The following is a 17,864-nucleotide window of genomic DNA, read 5'->3' as shown; positions in this document are numbered from 1 at the left end:
AAAGGGTTGGCCCACTGAAGGATAGGCAAGGGAATCTATGTGTGGAGCCAGAGGAAATGGGCGAGGTACTAAATGAATACTTTGCATCAGTATTCACCAAAGAGAAGGAATTGGGAGATGTTGAGTCTGGAGAAGGGTGTGTAGATAGCCTGGGTCACATTGAGATCCAAAAAGACGAGGTGTTGGGTGTCTTAAAAAATATTAAGGTAGATAAGTCCCCAGGGCCTGATGGGATCTACCCCAGAATACTGAAGGAGGCTGGAGAGGAAATTGCTGAGGCCTTGACAGAAATCTTTGGATCCTCACTGTCTTCAGGGGATGTCCCGGAGGACTGGAGAATAGCCAATGTTGTTCCTCTGTTTAAGAAGGGTAGCAAGGATAATCCAGGGAGCTACAGGCCGGTGAGCCTTACTTCAGTGGTAGGGAAATTACTGGAGAGAATTCTTCGAGACAGGATCTACTCCCATTTGGAAGCAAATGGACGTATTAGTGAGAGGCAGCATGGTTTTGTGAAGGGGAGGTCGTGTCTCACTAACTTGATAGAGTTTTTCGAGGAGGTCACGAAGATGATTGATGCAGATAGGGCAGTGGATGTTGTCTATATGGACTTCAGTAAGGCCTTTGACAAGGTCCCTCATGGTAGACTAGTACAAAAGGTGAAGTCACACGGGATCAGGGGTGAGCTGGCAAGGTGGATACAGAACTGGCTAGGTCATAGAAGGCAGAGAGTAGCAATGGAAGGATGCTTTTCTAATTGGAGGGCTGTGACCAGTGGTGTTCCACAGGGATCAGTGCTGGGACCTTTGCTCTTTGTCGTATATATAAATGATTTGGAGGAAAATGTAACTGGTCTGATTAGTAAGTTTGCAGACGACACAAAGGTTGGTGGAATTGCGGATAGTGATGAGGACTGTCAGGATACAGCAGGATTTAGATTGTTTGGAGACTTGGGCGGAGAGATGGCAGATGGAGTTTAATCCGGACAAATGTGAGGTAATGCATTTTGGAAGGTCTAATGCAGGTAAGGAATATACGGTGAATGGTAGAACCCTCAAGAGTATTGAAAGTCAAAGAGATCTAGGAGTACAGGTCCACAGGTCACTGAAAGGGGCAACACAGGTGGAGAAGGTAGTCAAGAAGGCATACGGCATGCTTACCTTCATTGGCCGGGGCATTGAGTATAAGAATTGGCAAGTCATGTTGCAGCCGTATAGAACCTTAGTTAGGCCACACTTGGAGTATAGTGTTCAATTCTGGTCGCCACACTACCAGAAGGATGTGGAGGCTTTAGAGAGGGTGCAGAAGAGATTTACCAGAATGTTGCCTGGTATGGAGGGCATTAGCTATGAGGAGCGGTTGAATATACTTGGTTTGTTCTCACTGGAACGAAGGAGATTGAGGGGCGACCTGATAGAGGTCTACAAAATTATGAGGGGCATAGACAGAGTGGATAGTCAGAGGCTTTTCCCCAGGGTCGTGGGGTCAATTACTAGGGGGCATAGGTTTAAGGTGAGAGTGGCAAGGTTTAGAGTAGATGTACGAGGCAAGTTTTTTACGCAGAGGGTAGTGGGTACCTGGAACTCGCTACCGGAGGAGGTGGTGGAAGCAGGGACGATAGTGACATTTAAGGGGCATCTTGACAAATACATGAATAGGATGGGAATAGAGGAATACGGACCCAGGAAGTGTAGAAGATTGTAGTTCAGTCGGGCAGCATGGTCGGCACGGGCTTGGAGGGCCGAAGAGCCTGTTCCTGTTCTGTACATTTCTTTGTTCTTTGTTGTTCTTAAATTGCCCTTAGTGTCCAAAAAGGTTCGGAGGGGTTATTGGGTTACGGAGATAGGGTGGAAGTGAAGACTTAAGTGGGTCGGTGCAGACTCGATGGACCGAATGGCCTCCTTCTGCACTGTATGTTCTATGCTTATGAGGAAGCATGAGGAAAGGATGGCAGGCTGTGCTAAAACAAATGGCAAAATGTTTTTCAAACATGATTGCATCTTTGACTTTATCTATATCAAATGTTTCTGGAACCCACCTCTTCATTCACCTGAGGAAGGAGCAGTGCTCCGAAAGCTAGTGATTCGAAACAAACCTGTTGGACTCTAACCTGGTGTTGTAAGACTTCTTACTGTTTTTCAAATGTATTAATGTTAAAAGATTAGTGAAAGATAGAATGGGGCCCAAAATTGACAAGTCGGGTAAACTGCTCACTGAAGCAGAGGGTATAGCAGTAGTACAAATGAGTATTTTGTTTCAGTCTTTACCAAATTAGAAGATGGTTACAATGTCCCAGTTGAAAATGTGTGTGTTGAGCAACTGAGCAGTATAATGATAGATGAATAAAAGGTGCTAAGAAGGCTGGCAGCACTCCAGGCAGAGAAGTCGGCAGGCCCGGATGGGATGCATCCTAGATTGCTGGGAGACGTAAGGGAGCATATTGCGGAGCCGTTGACAGAAATTTCCCAGGCCCCTCTGAACACAGGATTAGTCCCGGGGGACTGGAGGATTGCAAATATATTGCTGTTGTTTAAGCAAGGGGCAAAGGGTGACCAGGAAACTACAGACCTGTCAACTTGACATCAATAGTGGGAAAACTGATGGAAGTCGTAATACGGGATGAAATAAATATACACTTAGAGAAAAATACGTTAATACTAGACGGTCAACATGGTTTTGTCAAGGGAAGGTCATGTCTGACAAATTTAATTGCGTTCTTTGATGAGGTGACCCAATGTATGAGGGTAGTGCCGTGGATATTGTATATTTGGACTTCTAGAAAGCATTTAAAATGGTGCCACATGGCAGGTTGGTTAGCAAACTAAAAATGTTTGGGATTAATGAGTCCTTGGCAGCATGGATTAGAAATTGGTTTCGAGATAGGAAACAGAGGGTAGGTATGGATGGGCATTTCTCAGACTGGAAAGTGATGTTCCCCAGGGCTCAATGTTGGGACCCTTTGCTTTTTCTGATTTATGTAAATGTTTTAGAAGTGGAAATTTGCAGATGATACCAAGCTAGGGAGAATAGAGAATTGTGAGGATGAGGCTGATGAACTTTACAGGGGCATTGACAAATTGGCCAAATGGGCAGATACCTGACAGATGAACTTAAATGCAGCGAAATGTGAGGTAATGCATTCTGTAGAAGAAACATGGGGGACAATATAGGCTCAATGGTACAACTTTGAGGGGAGTACAGGAGCAGAGGAACCTGGGATTAAAGTGCATAATTCTCTGAAGGTGGCCAGGCAAGTTGAAACAGTTGTTAAGAAGCCTTATAGGATCCTTGGGTTTATAAACAGAGGCGTAAGAGTATAAAAGCAAGGAATCATTGATCAGACCATATTTGCAGTAATGTGTACAGTTCTGGACACCTTATTTAAGGAAGGATGTTAAAGCTCTGGAGAGAGTGCAGAGGAGATTTACTAGAGTACCAGGAATGAGGAATTTTAGATACAAGGAAAGATTGGAGAAATTAGGCTTGTTCTGCTTGGAGCAGAGAAGATTAAGAGGCAACCTTATTGAGATGTTCAAAATTCTGAACAATTTTGACAGAGTAAAGAAAGATATTCTGTTTCCAGTATTGGTATGTCAGTGACTAGGCGTTACAATTTCAACATGGTTAATAAGAGAGCTAGGAGTGAGATGAGGAAAAACTTCTTTACTCAGAGTTGTTGGGATTTGGAATGCGCTGCCTGGGTCAGATCTTTTGGGAGCTGGTGTGGACACAATGGGCCGAATGGCCTCCTTCGGTGCTGTAAATAACAAAAAAAAAATCTTGGTATCATTGGTGAATATAGCTAGCATGCATTCAGTCCTTTCATCCAAGTCTTTGATATAGATTATAAATAGTTGAGGCCCCAGCACTGATCCTTTTGGCACTCCACTAGTTACAGCTTGCCAACAAAAAAAGACCCATTTATCCCTTATCTTTGTTTCCTGTAATCTAACCAATCCTCTATCAATGCCAATATGTTCTCCCTACACATGGGACCCGGGTTCGATTCCTGACTTGGGTCACTGTCTGTGCGGAGTCTGCACGCTCTCCCCGTGGCCGCGTGGGTTTCCTCCGGGTGCTCCGGTTTCCTGCCACAAATCCCAAAAGGCATGCTTGTTAGGTGAATTGGACATTCTGAATTCTCCTTCCGTGTACCCGAACAGGCGCTGGGGTGGCAATTCGGGGATTTTCACAGTAACTTGTTGCAGTGTTAATGTAAGCCTACTTGTGACAATAAAGATTATTATTCTTATAAAAAGCTTTATGCAGCTGTGTGCTGTGGATTGTGACACAACACAAAGATCTCCTCCAGCACCCCGGAAGAAACCTGAAATATAAAATTTGAGGTGACAGTCATTGTGTACCCGAACAGGCGCTGAAGTGTGGCGACTAGGGGATTTTCACAGTAACTTCATTACAGTATATGTAAGCTTACTTGTGACATTAATAAAGATTATTATGTAGTCTTATTTTGTATGGCACCTTTGATGTGGCACTTAATCAAATGCCTTCTGGAAAACCAAATATACCGCATCTATAGATTCCCCTTCATCCATTTTGCTTGCTGCTTCCTCATGGTGGCACTGTGGCTCAATGGTTAGCACTGCTGCCTCACAGTGTCTGGGACCCGGGATCAGTTCCGTCCTTGGGTCACTGTCTGTGTGGAGTTTGTACGTTCTCCCCGTGTCTGCGTGGGTCTCCTCCGGGTGCTCCCGTTTCCTCCCACAGTCCAAAGATGTGCAGGTTAGGTGGACTGGCCAAGATAATTTGCCCCTTCGTGTCCAGGGATGTGCAGGTTAGGTTACGGGGATATGGGGATACAGCGGGGTGGTCATGTGTAGAGTGCTCATTCAAAGGGCCGGTGCAGACTCGATGGGCCAAATGGCCTCCTTCTGCACTGTAGGGGTTCCATGATTCTATGATATTTGACAGTTCCTGTGGATAAGACAGGGCAGGATAGGAGACTTTTTAATTGATGCAAGAAAGATATTTTGAGCATATTTCCCCTCTTTCTTTGATCTATTCGAGAGTGATGAAATTTGACCGCTGTAAGAAGTGCCAGTAGCATTATTTAGAAGCAGAAAAACGTAAGTTTCTTAGCTGGAACTAAAAAACACCTCCTGAAGCTCTGGCTTTGCTTTGTAAAATTTGACGTTGGATTAGTAGCACAAGTTTTAATCAGAAACTATGGTGTTCCAGAATTACAATTTACTCATATTTAACCCAGCAATCTTGTGGATATGCACTAGAATGGAAACATATCAAACCATGTTACAGATTGTTGAGCAAAATCATGAAGTTTAGTTTGATGATATGATTGTTGAATTGTTTTTACTGGTACATTGAAAATGCTCAAAGTTAAAATGCTCAATACCTGAAATATTTTTATTTTGAACAAGAATAGATTCTTCAAAACAAAAAATAAGAATTGGTCAGCAACATTTTTGTAAATACCCCAGACTTGTTTGCAAAATAGGTTTATTAGATGATAATCTCGGTTTTCAATCCGGCATTGCATATCTACAGCTGTTTCTCCCAGTTTATGCCTTCATTTTCTTTCATAAAGGAAGCAGCTGAATGAACTTGAAACTCTAAGATGGCAGAATGTCACTGATGTCTCGATAATTGATTCAAAAATATTTCTGAAGCAAGTCAAAAGTGAAATCCTATTTCCTAAATAGCTAGTGACCGCACACAAACTCAACAATCTTGGAAACACAGGGTGAGTATCCTTTGAATGTTTGATTTTTCTAAAAATGCAACCTTTTATGAACAATACAGTATATTTAAAGAAGATTATGTGGACGTTTTGTTTCAGCTGGTTAATAAGATTATCATAATTTACAAAATGGTGGTACTTCCGAGGTTTCTGTTTGTGTTTCAGTGCCTTCCCATCGTGATCACCAAGAGCTTTTTTAAGAGAGTATGTAGGAGTATTATGGGGTTTGTGTGGGCGAATAAGACCCCGAGGGTAAGGAGAGGGTTCCTGGAATGCAGTAGGGACCGAGGAGCGTTGGCGCTGCCAAACCTCGGGAGCTACTACTGGGCAGCAAATGTGGCGATGATCCGCAAGTGGGTTATGGAGGGGAGAGGGGGCGGCATGGAAGAGGATGGAGATGGCGTCCTGTAAAGGAACGAGCTTGGGGGCGCTGGTGATGCACCGCTGCCGTTCTCGCCGTCAAAGTATACCACGAGCCCGGTGGTGGCGGCAACGTTAAGGATCTGGGACCAGTGGAGACGGCACAGGGGTGCAGTGGGAGCCTCGGTGTGGTCCCCGATCAGGGGTAACCACCGGTTTGTCCCGGGGAAGATGGACGGGGGGTTCCAGGGCTTGCATCGGGCGGGGATTAGAAGAATGGGGGACCTGTTCATGGACGGGAGATTTGCGAGCCTAGGGGCACTGGAGGAGAAGTTTGAGTTACCCCCTGGGAAATGCTTTTAGATATATGCAGGTGAGGGCTTTTGTGAGGTGACAGGTTAGGGAATTCCCGTTGCTCCCGGCACATGAAATTCAAGACAGGGTGATCTCGGATGTATGGGTCGGGGAGGGCAAGGTGTCGGCAATACACCAGGAGATGAAAGAAGAGGGGGAAGCGATAGTAGAAGAGTTGAAGGGTAAATGGGAGGAGGAGCTGGGGGAGGAGATCGAGGAAGGTCTGTGGGCGGATGCCCTGGGTTGGGTTAATTCCTCCTCCTCGTGTGCCAGACTCAGCCTCATACAATTTAAGGTGGTTCACAGAGCGCACTTGACGGGGATGAGGTTGAGTAGGTTCTTTGGTGTAGAGGACAGATGTGGAAGGTGCTCAGGGAGCCCGGTGAACCATGTCCATATGTTTTGGTCATCCCAGCACTGGAGGGGTTCTGGAGAGGAGTGGCGGGAGCAATATCACAGGTGGTGAAAGTCCGGGTCAAGCCAAGCTGGGGGCTAGTAATATTTGGAGTAGTGGACGAGCCTGGAGTGCAGGAGGTGAAAGAGGCCGGCATTCTGGCCTTTGCGTCCCTAGTAGCCCGGCGAAGGATCTTGCTAATGTGGAAGGAGGCGAAGCCCCCTAGCTTGGAGGCCTGGATAAACGACATGGCTGGGTTCATAAAGCTGGAGAGGATTAAGTTTGCCTTGAGAGGGTCTGCGCAGGGGTCCTACAGGCGGTGGCAACCGTTCCTAGACTATCTCGCGGAGCGTTTGAGGAAGGTCGGTCAGCAGCAACAGCAACCCTGGGGGCGGGGGGGGGGGAGGAGTTGGGTGGGTGGGGGGGGGGGGGGAATGGGGGATTGCTTGGGGGGATGGATGAGCAGGAGATAACATGAAGGGTGGGTTGAAACTGGCACGTGCGGGTGAGGGCCAGTGTACAAAGCTGTGTAAATATATCATTTTGCCATGTATATATCTTGCTCTGCGCGATTTCTCGTTTTTCTTGTTACGGGGGGCGGGGGAGGCGTTATTGTTTGTAAGGGAGAAAAATTGTGTTGTTAAAAAACTTTAATAAATATATATTTTTTAAAAAGATTGTCATAATTTCAACACATGAATTGGTTTAAGATGAACTGTATTTTAAAAAGTCTTATTTCAGTACAATAGTTATTTGGCATAATTTCCTGTGTAACCACAGTCTTTTAGTGCCATGCTCAAGTGACCATTCTTCAGTTCTAAGCATGAAAATTGAATGTTTGATTCCTCAACCATGGGCCTGCACAAATGGATCAATGCTGTCCTCACATATGTATGGCCATAGTTGCTGGATTGCAATCCTCCCGGGCCTCAGGAGATCAGCTCCCGTTGTGCATAAACTAGCAGTATAATCCAAGGAATGAACATGATGGGTGGGATTCTCCGTTTGAAAGACTAAGGGCTAGATTCTCCAAAAATGGAGCTAAGTCCCCACGCCGGCGTAAAAAAGCTGGCGTTTCACTTCCCAGTTTCCTGCAAAAAATAAAGAGCGATTCACTTCGCTGCAGGGGGCTAGCAGGGACCCGGGGAGTTTCACGCAGCTTCTGGCTGCGGATACGGGCCCCCACACTTGCGGTTCCGAGTCCGGCATATGCATGGCGTCGGCCTCCAGCGGCTGCGCCGAGCGCCATGGCGGACTCGGACCGCAGTTCATCAGCAAGAAAGAAGGACCCCCGTTCGGCCCCGCACAGTTTCATCCGACCTGCCTCATCCAACCCACCTGATCGCTGCCCCAGCCACACATAAGGCCCCCACTGAGTCAACAGCTCCATGCCCCTGGCACCACCTCTGTCCGACACACTCCAACCCCTCCCACCGCAATGTGGCCCCTGGGTGAGAATGGGCAAACCCCCAGGCCAGCCAGGGTGAGTCATGAGCAACGTACCCCTGGCACAACTCCCATCCCAGACAGGAGTCGCAGAGGCGGAGGTTGTCATGTGACAACCAAGTAAGCCCCAATGGGTTGCAATGCCCCTTTGCCCCCCCCCCCCCCCTCCCCCCCCCAATACCACACACTCACACACACACACACCAGCACACCAACCCTTGATCTCACCGTGCGTCCTGTCTTGTGTATTGTAGGGTCACCTCCCGATGAGGGGGGACTGGCTGGTGTCCCTCATCCCCAGCTGCAACACCGCAACTCACCTGGCGACGAGGCAGGGCCGTCCAGGGGCCCTTGCCTCCAACAGCAACACCCCGAAGCGCCAGTTGTAGATGTCCAAGTGCCTATCGGAGTAGGAGGCAGTGCCGACAATGTGTACCACCTTGACCAACATTGCAGGGGTGGTGTCCACAGTGGAAGCCTAGGGCACAAGTGTCATGGCCACGGGCCAGGATGTCCAACGCCTGGGGTACAGTGTGCGGGTAAGGTCTGAGGCATAGGACAGGACAACAATGTTACAGGCAGCCATGCACCAGGGCCATATGGACATTGCTGTGGCACTCCAGAGCGTGGCCCAGTCACAATAGTTTCAGGTGTCGAGAGCATTGGCCTGGTGCTGGGTGACCTGAGCCAGGCCCAGAGGGATGTGGCACAGTCCCAGAGGGAAATGGCACAGTCCCGGTGCTCCATTGCCGTAAGCATTGAGTCCCTGGTCGATCCCTCGGCATCCGAGGGAGGAGGAGGTGATGGGTCGCGTGCCAGTGACACCCGTAAGGGAGATGCCAGAACATCGCAGCGCTTCTGAATTCTCCCCACCTGTCCCTGGCGCATCCAATGGGCAGCGGAAAGAACAGGGTGGCAGCACGTCACCTGTGACACCCGGAAGACAGCTAGGCCCGGTCGCCCCGGAGGATGGTCACCAAAGGTCACAGGGCGGGAAATGCTGCAGGTCACCTCCACATTAGATTCACCACCTGGGGAACCACCTAGATGGAGTATTAGGACATGTAAGATTAGAAAGGTAGACACCAGTTAAGTGGGCACGGGGTGCAGCACATAGTATAACCTTAGGGGATAGGGCACAGTTTTTGTACATTGCACTGTCACAAATAGATGCCTGTTCACCGAGGTTCCGAGCTGCCTCAGCCCCTGTGATGTGGGGTGCAGGTGTTTGAGGACGTGAGTGGGTGGGATGGAACGGCCACTGTCGCCTGGTTCGTGACACTGGAGGCAATTGGGTTGTCCCATGCATGGGGGCCAGGTGTGCACATCATGCCGCCGCTTCTGCCTGGCCGGGCCCCATGTCTTGCCCATCCTGGCCCTCCTCTGCATTCTCCTCATCAGATGAGGCCCGGTCCTCCTCCTCCTCCAGAATGTCGCCCCTCTACTGCGTGATGTTGTGGGGGATGCAGCAGACCACTACAATGTGGGAAATCCTACTAGGGCTATACTGGTGGACCCCACCAAAGTTGGCCCTGCACTTGAACTGTACCTTCAGGATGCCGAGGCATTGCTCGATGACACCTCTGGCTGCTGCACGGATGTCATTGTATCAGTTCTTGGTGTTGATCTGAGGTCTCCGGATAGGTGTCATTAGCTACGATCGCAGAGGATAACTCTGTCGCCCAAGAGACAACCCCCCACCCGAAGGTGTCAGACACCATCGAGTGCGCCAGGTTGAATGCGTCAAGCACGCTGCCTGGATACCAGGTGTAGGCATGCATGATGTGTAGCCTGTCACCGCACACCATAGAACATAGAACAATACAGCGCAGTACAGGCCCTTCGGCCCACGATGTTGCACCGAAACAAAAGCCATCTAACCTACACTATGCCATTATCATCCATATGTTTATCCAATAAACTTTTAAATGCCCTCAATGTTGGCGAGTTCACTACTGTAGCAGGTAGGGCATTCCACGGCCTCACTACTCTTTGCGTAAAGAACCTACCTCTGACCTCTGTCCTATATCTATTACCCCTCAGTTTAAAGTTATGTCCCCTCGTGCCAGCCATATCCATCCGCGGGAGAAGGCTCTCACTGTCCACCCTATCCAACCCCCTGATCATTTTGTATGCCTCTATTAAGTCTCCTCTTAACCTTCTTCTCTCCAACGAAAACAACCTCAAGTCCGTCAGCCTTTCCTCATAAGATTTTCCCTCCATACCAGGCAACATCCTGGTAAATCTCCTCTGCACCCGCTCCAAAGCCTCCACGTCCTTCCTATAATGCGGTGACCAGAACTGTACGCAATACTCCAAATGCGGCCGGACCAGAGTTCTGTACAGCTGCAACATGACCTCCCGACTCCGGAACTCAAACCCTCTACCAATAAAGGCCAACACTCCATAGGCCTTCTTCACAACCCTATCAACCTGGGTGGCAACTTTCAGGGATCTATGTACATGGACACCTAGATCCCTCTGCTCATCCACACTTTCAAGAACTTTACCATTAGCCAAATATTCCGCATTCCTGTTATTCCTTCCAAAGTGAATCACCTCACACTTCTCTACATTAAACTCCATTTGCCACCTCTCAGCCCAGCTCTGCAGCTTATCTATATCCCTCTGTAACCTGCTACATCCTTCCACACTATCGACAACACCACCGACTTTAGTATCGTCTGCAAATTTACTCACCCACCCTTCTGCGCCTTCCTCTAGGTCATTGATAAAAATGACAAACAGCAACGGCCCCAGAACAGATCCTTGTGGTACTCCACTTGTGACTGTACTCCATTCTGAACATTTCCCATCAACCACCACCCTCTGTCTTCTTTCAGCTAGCCAATTTCTGATCCACATCTCTAAATCACCCTCAATCCCCAGCCTCCGTATTTTTTGCAATAGCCTACCGTGGGGAACCTTATCAAACGCTTTGCTGAAATCCATATACACCACATCAACTGCTCTACCCTCGTCTACCTGTTCAGTCACCTTCTCAAAGAACTCAATAAGGTTTGTGAGGCATGACCTACCCTTCACAAAGCCATGCTGACTATCCCTGATCATATTATTCCTATCTAGATGATTATAAATCTTGTCCCTTATAATCCCCTCCAAGACTTTACCCACTACAGACGTGAGGCTCACCGGTCTATAGTTGCCGGGGTTGTCTCTGCTCCCCTTTTTGAACAAAGGGACCACATTTGCTGTCCTCCAGTCCTCTGGCACTATTCCTGTAGCCAATGATGACATAAAAATCAAAGCCAAAGGTCCAGCAATCTCTTCCCTGGCCTCCCATAGAATCCTAGGATAAATCCCATCAGGTCCCGGGGACTTATCTATTTTCAGCCTGTCCAGAATTGCCAACACCTCTTCCCTACGTACCTCAATGCCATCTATTCTATTAGCCTGGGGCTCAGCATTCTCCTCCACAACATTATCTTTTTCCTGAGTGAATACTGACGAAAAATATTCATTTAGTATCTCGCCTATCTCTTCAGACTCCACACACAATTTCCCATCCCTGTCCTTGACTGGTCCTACTCTTTCCCTAGTCATTCGCTTATTCCTGACATACCTATAGAAAGCTTTTGGGTTTTCCTTGATCCTTCCTGCCAAATACTTCTCATGTCCCCTCCTTGCTCGTCTTAGTTCTCTCTTTAGATCCTTCCTCGCTACCTTGTAACTATCCATCGCCCCAACTGCATGTTCATCGAGTGGAAGCCCTTCCAGTTGATTAATGACATCCCCATATGCGCTCGTGCTCATATGGGACGTGTCCAATCGATCACCTCCTGGACCTGGGGCATGCCCGCTGTCCATATTGAAGCTGATGTAGTGTGCCGCCCGGGCATATAGGGCATCCGCAATAGCGCGGATGATATCGACGCCCGGAAGGACCTTCTGGCGTAAACGTTCAGGGCGACTATCGCCTTCATGGCCACCGGTAGTGGGTGTCCCCCCCCAATACCCCCGCAGTTCCAGGTGCACCATCATCCGGCAGGGGTTGCATCATCTCTGTGCTCAGTTGCTGTCCGCGGCGGCAAGCTCGGCCTGATGACGGGTGCTGCCGGTATACACGAGGCCCGATGCGCCGCCTCCTTCCCACTTTCCTCAGCCTGTTGGACGACCGGCTCTCCATCCTCACCCTGTTCTGCAGGGTCCCTATCGAGCAGCTCCTGCTCATGCAGCTGCAGTGCATCCACAAGGGCCGCCACAGCCAGGCAGATGCAACCATTCCTGGCTAGACTCCGAAATCCATTATCTGCAGGGGCTAAAGGTAGACATGTTAGCATGGTGAGTACTCCCGTGTACACCCAGGTCCAATGGCTACATGCTTGACCTGGCCTGGCGCAATCGGTGGCTGGAACTGGGGGTGTGGGAGGCCTCTAACCCCACCACCTATTCCTGCCGGCAGGGCTACCAGTGGCTGCTGATATCCATCCCAGCGATATGCTCTGCGGCCCTGACTTGTGACCTCCTACAGGGTCTACTGTGGGTGTCCTCTTTGGGTGGGCCGTGTGTTATGCCACCGTCAGGGTTATAGGGTGGGGGTGGCGGGGGCACCGTGTGCCACCAACCAGTGCCATGAGCAGTGGCGTGCGGGCAGGGCCCACTGAAGGGCTGGGAAAGGGGGGTGGACATCTGTTAGCACCCTAGCTGTAGTTTGCCATTGGACCTGTGTGTGACGCACAGGTTGTGCCTACCTGTCTGGGAGCAGGATGAATGGGAGCAGTGGTGCACTCCGTTGGGTGCTCGGCGCGGATCTCGATTTTTGGCTGAAGCCCGATTCTCTGCCCCATCACGATTCGTGAATCTGGTGTTGCTGGGTAACCCGTCTGGCATCTTTCTGGTCTGTATGCTTCACCGTGACACTATATTTGCCCACTGATGCATCAGAAAATTCTTATTATACGTGCACACTGGAAGTGTGTTGGAGGCAGGTTCAATCGAGGAATTCAAGAGGGCATTAGATGATTACTTGAATAGAAATAAAGTGCAAGGGTACAGGGCAAAGGCACTAAGTCATAATGCTCATTTGGAGAGCTGGTGCTGACACAATGGGCAAAATGGCCTCCTTTTGCACCGTAACAATTCTGTGACTGATTCAGGATTATAGTAAATGATTTTGTTTGTTCAGATAATGTGCAATATGATCAATAGAAAAATGAAAGTTTTTCTTTTAGTATTGTGGTTATTATTTCAAAGAAAACCTTTCCAGAGTTCAACTGATGACTGGCTGTGAAATCTATTTGTTCAGAAGCTAGACAGACTAAGTTTGAAAGGTCACCTGTCACCTGTCTTGGAGAAAAGCGGGTTATAAACAGCTAGTTAGCTAACTTGAAGGACATAAAGTTGGATAGCGTGAAAGAGTGGAGGGATTTGAGGGTTTAGCTTCACAACACATTAAAACAGCACCTGGAGTGGATAATACCATTGGAAAACTCGTGGATATTGGGATTTACATTGAGAGATACAGAAATACAGTGACCATTAAGAAGGAGAAGGTTCTCGGGAAACTGAAAGGACTGAAGGTGGATAAGTCACCTGGACCGGATGGACTACACCCCAGTGTCCTAAAAGAGATAGCTGAGGAAATTGTGGAGGCATGAGTGATGCTCTTTCAGGAATCACTGGAGGCAGGAAGGGTGCCAGAGAATTGGAAAGTGGGTAATGTAACACCACTGTTTAAGAAGGGAGGGAGGCAGATGACAGGAAATTATAGGCCAGTTAGCCTGACTTCGGTCATTGGTAAGATTCTAGAGTCTGTTATCAAAGATGAGATCGCGAAGCACTTGAAAGTGCATGACAAAATAGGACTGAATCAGCACGGCAAAGGGAGGTTGTGTCTGACAAACCTGTTCGAGCTCTTTGAGGAGGTAACAAGCAAGTTAGACAAAGGAGAACCGGGGACGTGATTTATTCAGATTTCCAGAAGGCCTTTGACAAGGTGCCGCATAGGAGACTGTTAAATAAGTTAAGAGCTCATGGTGTTCAGGGTAAGATCCTGGCATGGATAGAGGATTGACTGACTGGCAGAAGGTAGAGAGTGGGGATAAAGCGGTCTTTTTCAGGATGGCAGCTGGTGACTAGTGGTGTGCCTCAGGGGTCTGTGCTGGGACCACAACTTTTTACAATATACATTGATGATCTGGAAGAAAAAAAAGATAAGGTTCCGACGGAGTGTGGATCGTGTAGGCCCATATCACTTCTGAATGTGGACGCAGAAGTATTGGCGAAGGTACTGTCGGGTAGGCTGGAGGAGTGCCTCCCGAAGGTGATAGGGGAGGATCAGACGGGGTTCGTGAAAGAGAGGCAGCTGTTTTCGAACATTAGGAGGGTTTTGAACGTCGTTATGGCACCGGCGGAAGGGAAGGAAACAGAGGTGGTTGTAGCATTGGACGCCGAGAAGGCGTTTGATCGGGTAGAATGGGGGTACCTGATGGCAGTGCTGGAGCGGTTTGGGATTGGACCAAGATTTGTGAACTGGGGTAAAGCTATTATATAAGGAGCCGAAGGCGAGTGTCCGCACAAACAATATCCGTTTGAGATACTTTTCTCTCCACCGTGGGACGAGACAGGGAGGTCCTATGTCCCCCTTGCTGTTTGCACTTGCGATTGAGCCATTGGCCATCGCGTTAAAAAGTTAGGGAGCATGGAAAGGAATAGTGCGGGGGGGTAGAGCATAGGGTGTCCTTATGTGCCGACGGCTTGCTGCTGTATGTGTCGGAACCGAGTGCGTCGATAGGAGGAATATTGGAGCTACTGCGGGTATTTGGGTCTTTCTCGGGGTACAAACTGAATCTGGACAAGAGTGAGTATTTTGTGGTGTCTCGGCCGGGGGTGGGGGCAGGGGTGGGGGGCTGCCATTCCGTAGAGCAGGGACTCATTTTAGGTATCTGGGGGTGCAGGTTGCCCGGGAGTGGGGGAGGCATCGCAGGCACAACATCACTAGTTTGGTGGGGAGAGTGAAAGCCGATCTGGCATGGTGGGATGGTCTTCCTCTGTCGTTGGCGGGTCGGGTACAGGTGGTTAAAATGAATGTGTTGCCGCGATTCTTGTTTATTTTTCAATGCCTACCGATTTCCCTGCCAAAGTCTTTTTTCAGGGAGGTTGAGGGAAGGATTACCTCGTTCATATGGGGAGGGAAGGTGGCCAGAGTGGGAAAGGTGCTGCTACAGAGGGGAAGGCAGGCAGGGGGTTTGGGTCTCCCGAACCTGATGTACTACTACTGGGCGGCGAATGTGCGGAGCTGGGTCAGAGGAGTTGATTCCCAGTGGGTCAGAATGGAGAAGAGTTTGGGCAGGGGGTCGGGGCTGAAAGCACTAGCAACAGCGCCGCTCCCGATAGCCCCGGGGAAATACTCAGGGAGTCCGGTAATAATAGCTTCATTGAAAATCTGGAGGCAGTTTTGCCAACACTTGGGGGCAGGGTCAAGGGAAATGCCGATTCGGGGGAACCACAGATTTGAGCTAGGGAGGTCGGATGGAAGTTTTCGGAAACGGGAAGAGAAGGGGATTAAGACGCTAAAATATTTGTTTCTTCGGGTCAATTTGCAGGATTGAGGGAGCTGGAAGTGAAGTATGGGCTGGAGCAGGGAGAAGTGTTTCGATACATGCAGGTTCAGGATTTTGCCAGGAAGGAGATACAGAGCTTCCCAGAGGAACCAGCTTCCACATTGCTGGAGGAGGTGCTGACGACAAGGGGACTGGAGAAGGGGGCAGTGTCAGCGGTGTACGGAGCTATTTTGGAAGAGGATAAGGCACCACTAGAAGGGATCAAAGTAAAGTGGGAGGAAGAGCTGGGAGAGGTTATAGAGGAGGGGGTCTGATGTGAGGTGCTCCGGAGAGTGAATGCCTCCACCTCATGTGCGACGTTGGGGCTGATACAGCTGAAGGTGGTATATAGAGCGCACCTCACGAGCAGATTTTTTGAAGGAGTAGAAGATGTGTGTGAGCGTTGCGGGGGGGGCCCCCCGCAAATCACGTTCATATGTTTTCGTCCTGTCCAAAGCTAGGGGAGTAACTGGAAGGAGGTGTTTAGGGTAGTTTCCAAGGTGGTGCGCATGAAACTGGACTCGGGTCCCCGGAAGGCCATATTCGGGGTGTCGGACCAGCCAGGGTTGGAAAAGGGTGCGGAGGCAGATATCATAGCCTTCGTCTTGTTGATCGCCCGAAGGCGGATCCTGCTGGCATGGAGAGCAGTCTCTCCACCCTGTGCCCTGGCGTGGCAGGGGGACCTGTTGGAATACTTGACCCTTGAGAAGGTTAAGTTCGAACTGAGGGGAAGCTCGGAGGGGTTCTACAAGTCATGGGCACTATTTATTATGCACTTTCAAGAACTGGATAACATCGAACATTAGTTGGGGGGGGGGGGGGGGGAAGGGGGGCTGTGTATATTAAGGATGACTATGGGTAATCACTGATTCCTTTTTGTCATTTGCTTATGTAAACATGCGGGCTGATGTTTGGGGGTTGATGGGAGGATGGGCCGTTGTTATTGTTATGGGGATTGACATATCTGTTGCTGGTTACTGTTTATTGTTGGTGGGTGTAAATTCGGGAGAAAATGTGAAAAAGGAGAATAAAAATATATATTTTTTAAAAATGATCTGGAAGAAGGTACTGAAGGCACTGTTGCTAAGTTTGCAGCTGATACAAAGATCTGTAGAGGGACAGGTAGTATTGAGGAAGCAAGGGGGCAAACTAGGAGAGTGGGCAGTGAAGTGGCAAATGATATACAGTGTGGAAAAGTGTGAGGTTATGCACTTTGGAAGGAGGAATTTAGGCATAGACTATTTTCTAAATGGGGAAATGCTTCGGAAAGCAAAAGGACTTGGGAGTCCTTGTTCATGATTCTCTTAAGATTAATGTGCAGGTTCAGTCGGCAGTTAAGAAGGCAAATGCAATGTTAGCATTCATGTCAAGAGGGCTAGAATATAAGACCAGGGATGTACTTCTGATGCTGTATAAGGCTCTGGTCAGACCCCATTTGGAGTACTGTGAGCAGTTTTGGGCCCTTCTAAGGAAGGATGTGCTGGCCTTGGAAAGGGTCCAGAGGAGTTTCACAAGAATGATCCCTGGAATGAAGAACTTGTCGTATGAGGAACGTTTGAGGACTCTGGGTCTGTACTCGTTGGAGTTTAGAAGGATGAGAGGGTATCTTATTGAAACTTACAAGATACTGCGAGGCCTGGATAGAGTGGAGGTGGAGAGGATGTTTCCACTTGTGGGAAAAAATAAAACCAGAGGGCACTATCTCAACTAAAGTGACGATCTTTTAAAACAGAGATGAGGAGGAATTTCTTCAGCCAGAGGGTGGTGAATCTGTGGAACTCTTTGCCGCAGAAGGTTGTGGAGGCCAATTCACTGAGTGTCTTTAAGACCGAGATAAATAGGTTCTTGATTAATAAGGGGATCAGGGGTTATGAGGGGAAGACAGGAGAATGGGGATGAGAAAATATCAGCCATGATTGAATGGCGGAGCAGACTCGATGGGCCAAGTGGCCTAATTCTGCTCCTATGTCTTATGGTCTTATGGAATATAAAATCCCAATGTACTAGCAAATTTACATAAAACTTCAGTAAG

The 17,864-nt window shown here is 48.8% G+C and overlaps 1 protein-coding gene across 11 annotated transcripts in view; it reads left to right on the top strand.

Moving 5' to 3' along the window:
- Window positions 1-17,864, top strand: part of LOC140424835 (cAMP-responsive element modulator) — a 197,273-nt gene that overhangs the window by 37,919 nt on the left and 141,490 nt on the right. For 9 of the 11 annotated variants that reach the window (XR_011947702.1, XM_072508319.1, XM_072508318.1 and 6 more), the window contains 2 exons: window positions 5,564-5,719; window positions 8,525-8,809. Coding sequence is in view for 8 of the 11 variants with exons in the window: in XM_072508319.1 (XP_072364420.1) it covers window positions 8,781-8,809 (29 nt within the window). In the remaining 3 variants the exon portion in view is untranslated. The remainder of the gene's footprint in view (window positions 1-5,563; window positions 5,720-8,524; window positions 8,810-17,864) is intronic. The other 2 variants (XM_072508320.1, XM_072508315.1) reach the window with 1 other exon arrangement.

Source organism: Scyliorhinus torazame, chromosome 6 (genome assembly GCF_047496885.1).
Source record: "Scyliorhinus torazame isolate Kashiwa2021f chromosome 6, sScyTor2.1, whole genome shotgun sequence".
Lineage (NCBI taxonomy): Eukaryota > Metazoa > Chordata > Chondrichthyes > Carcharhiniformes > Scyliorhinidae > Scyliorhinus > Scyliorhinus torazame.
Note: the sequence above shows the minus strand (reverse complement) of the source record. Positions and strands in the feature narration are given on the sequence as shown.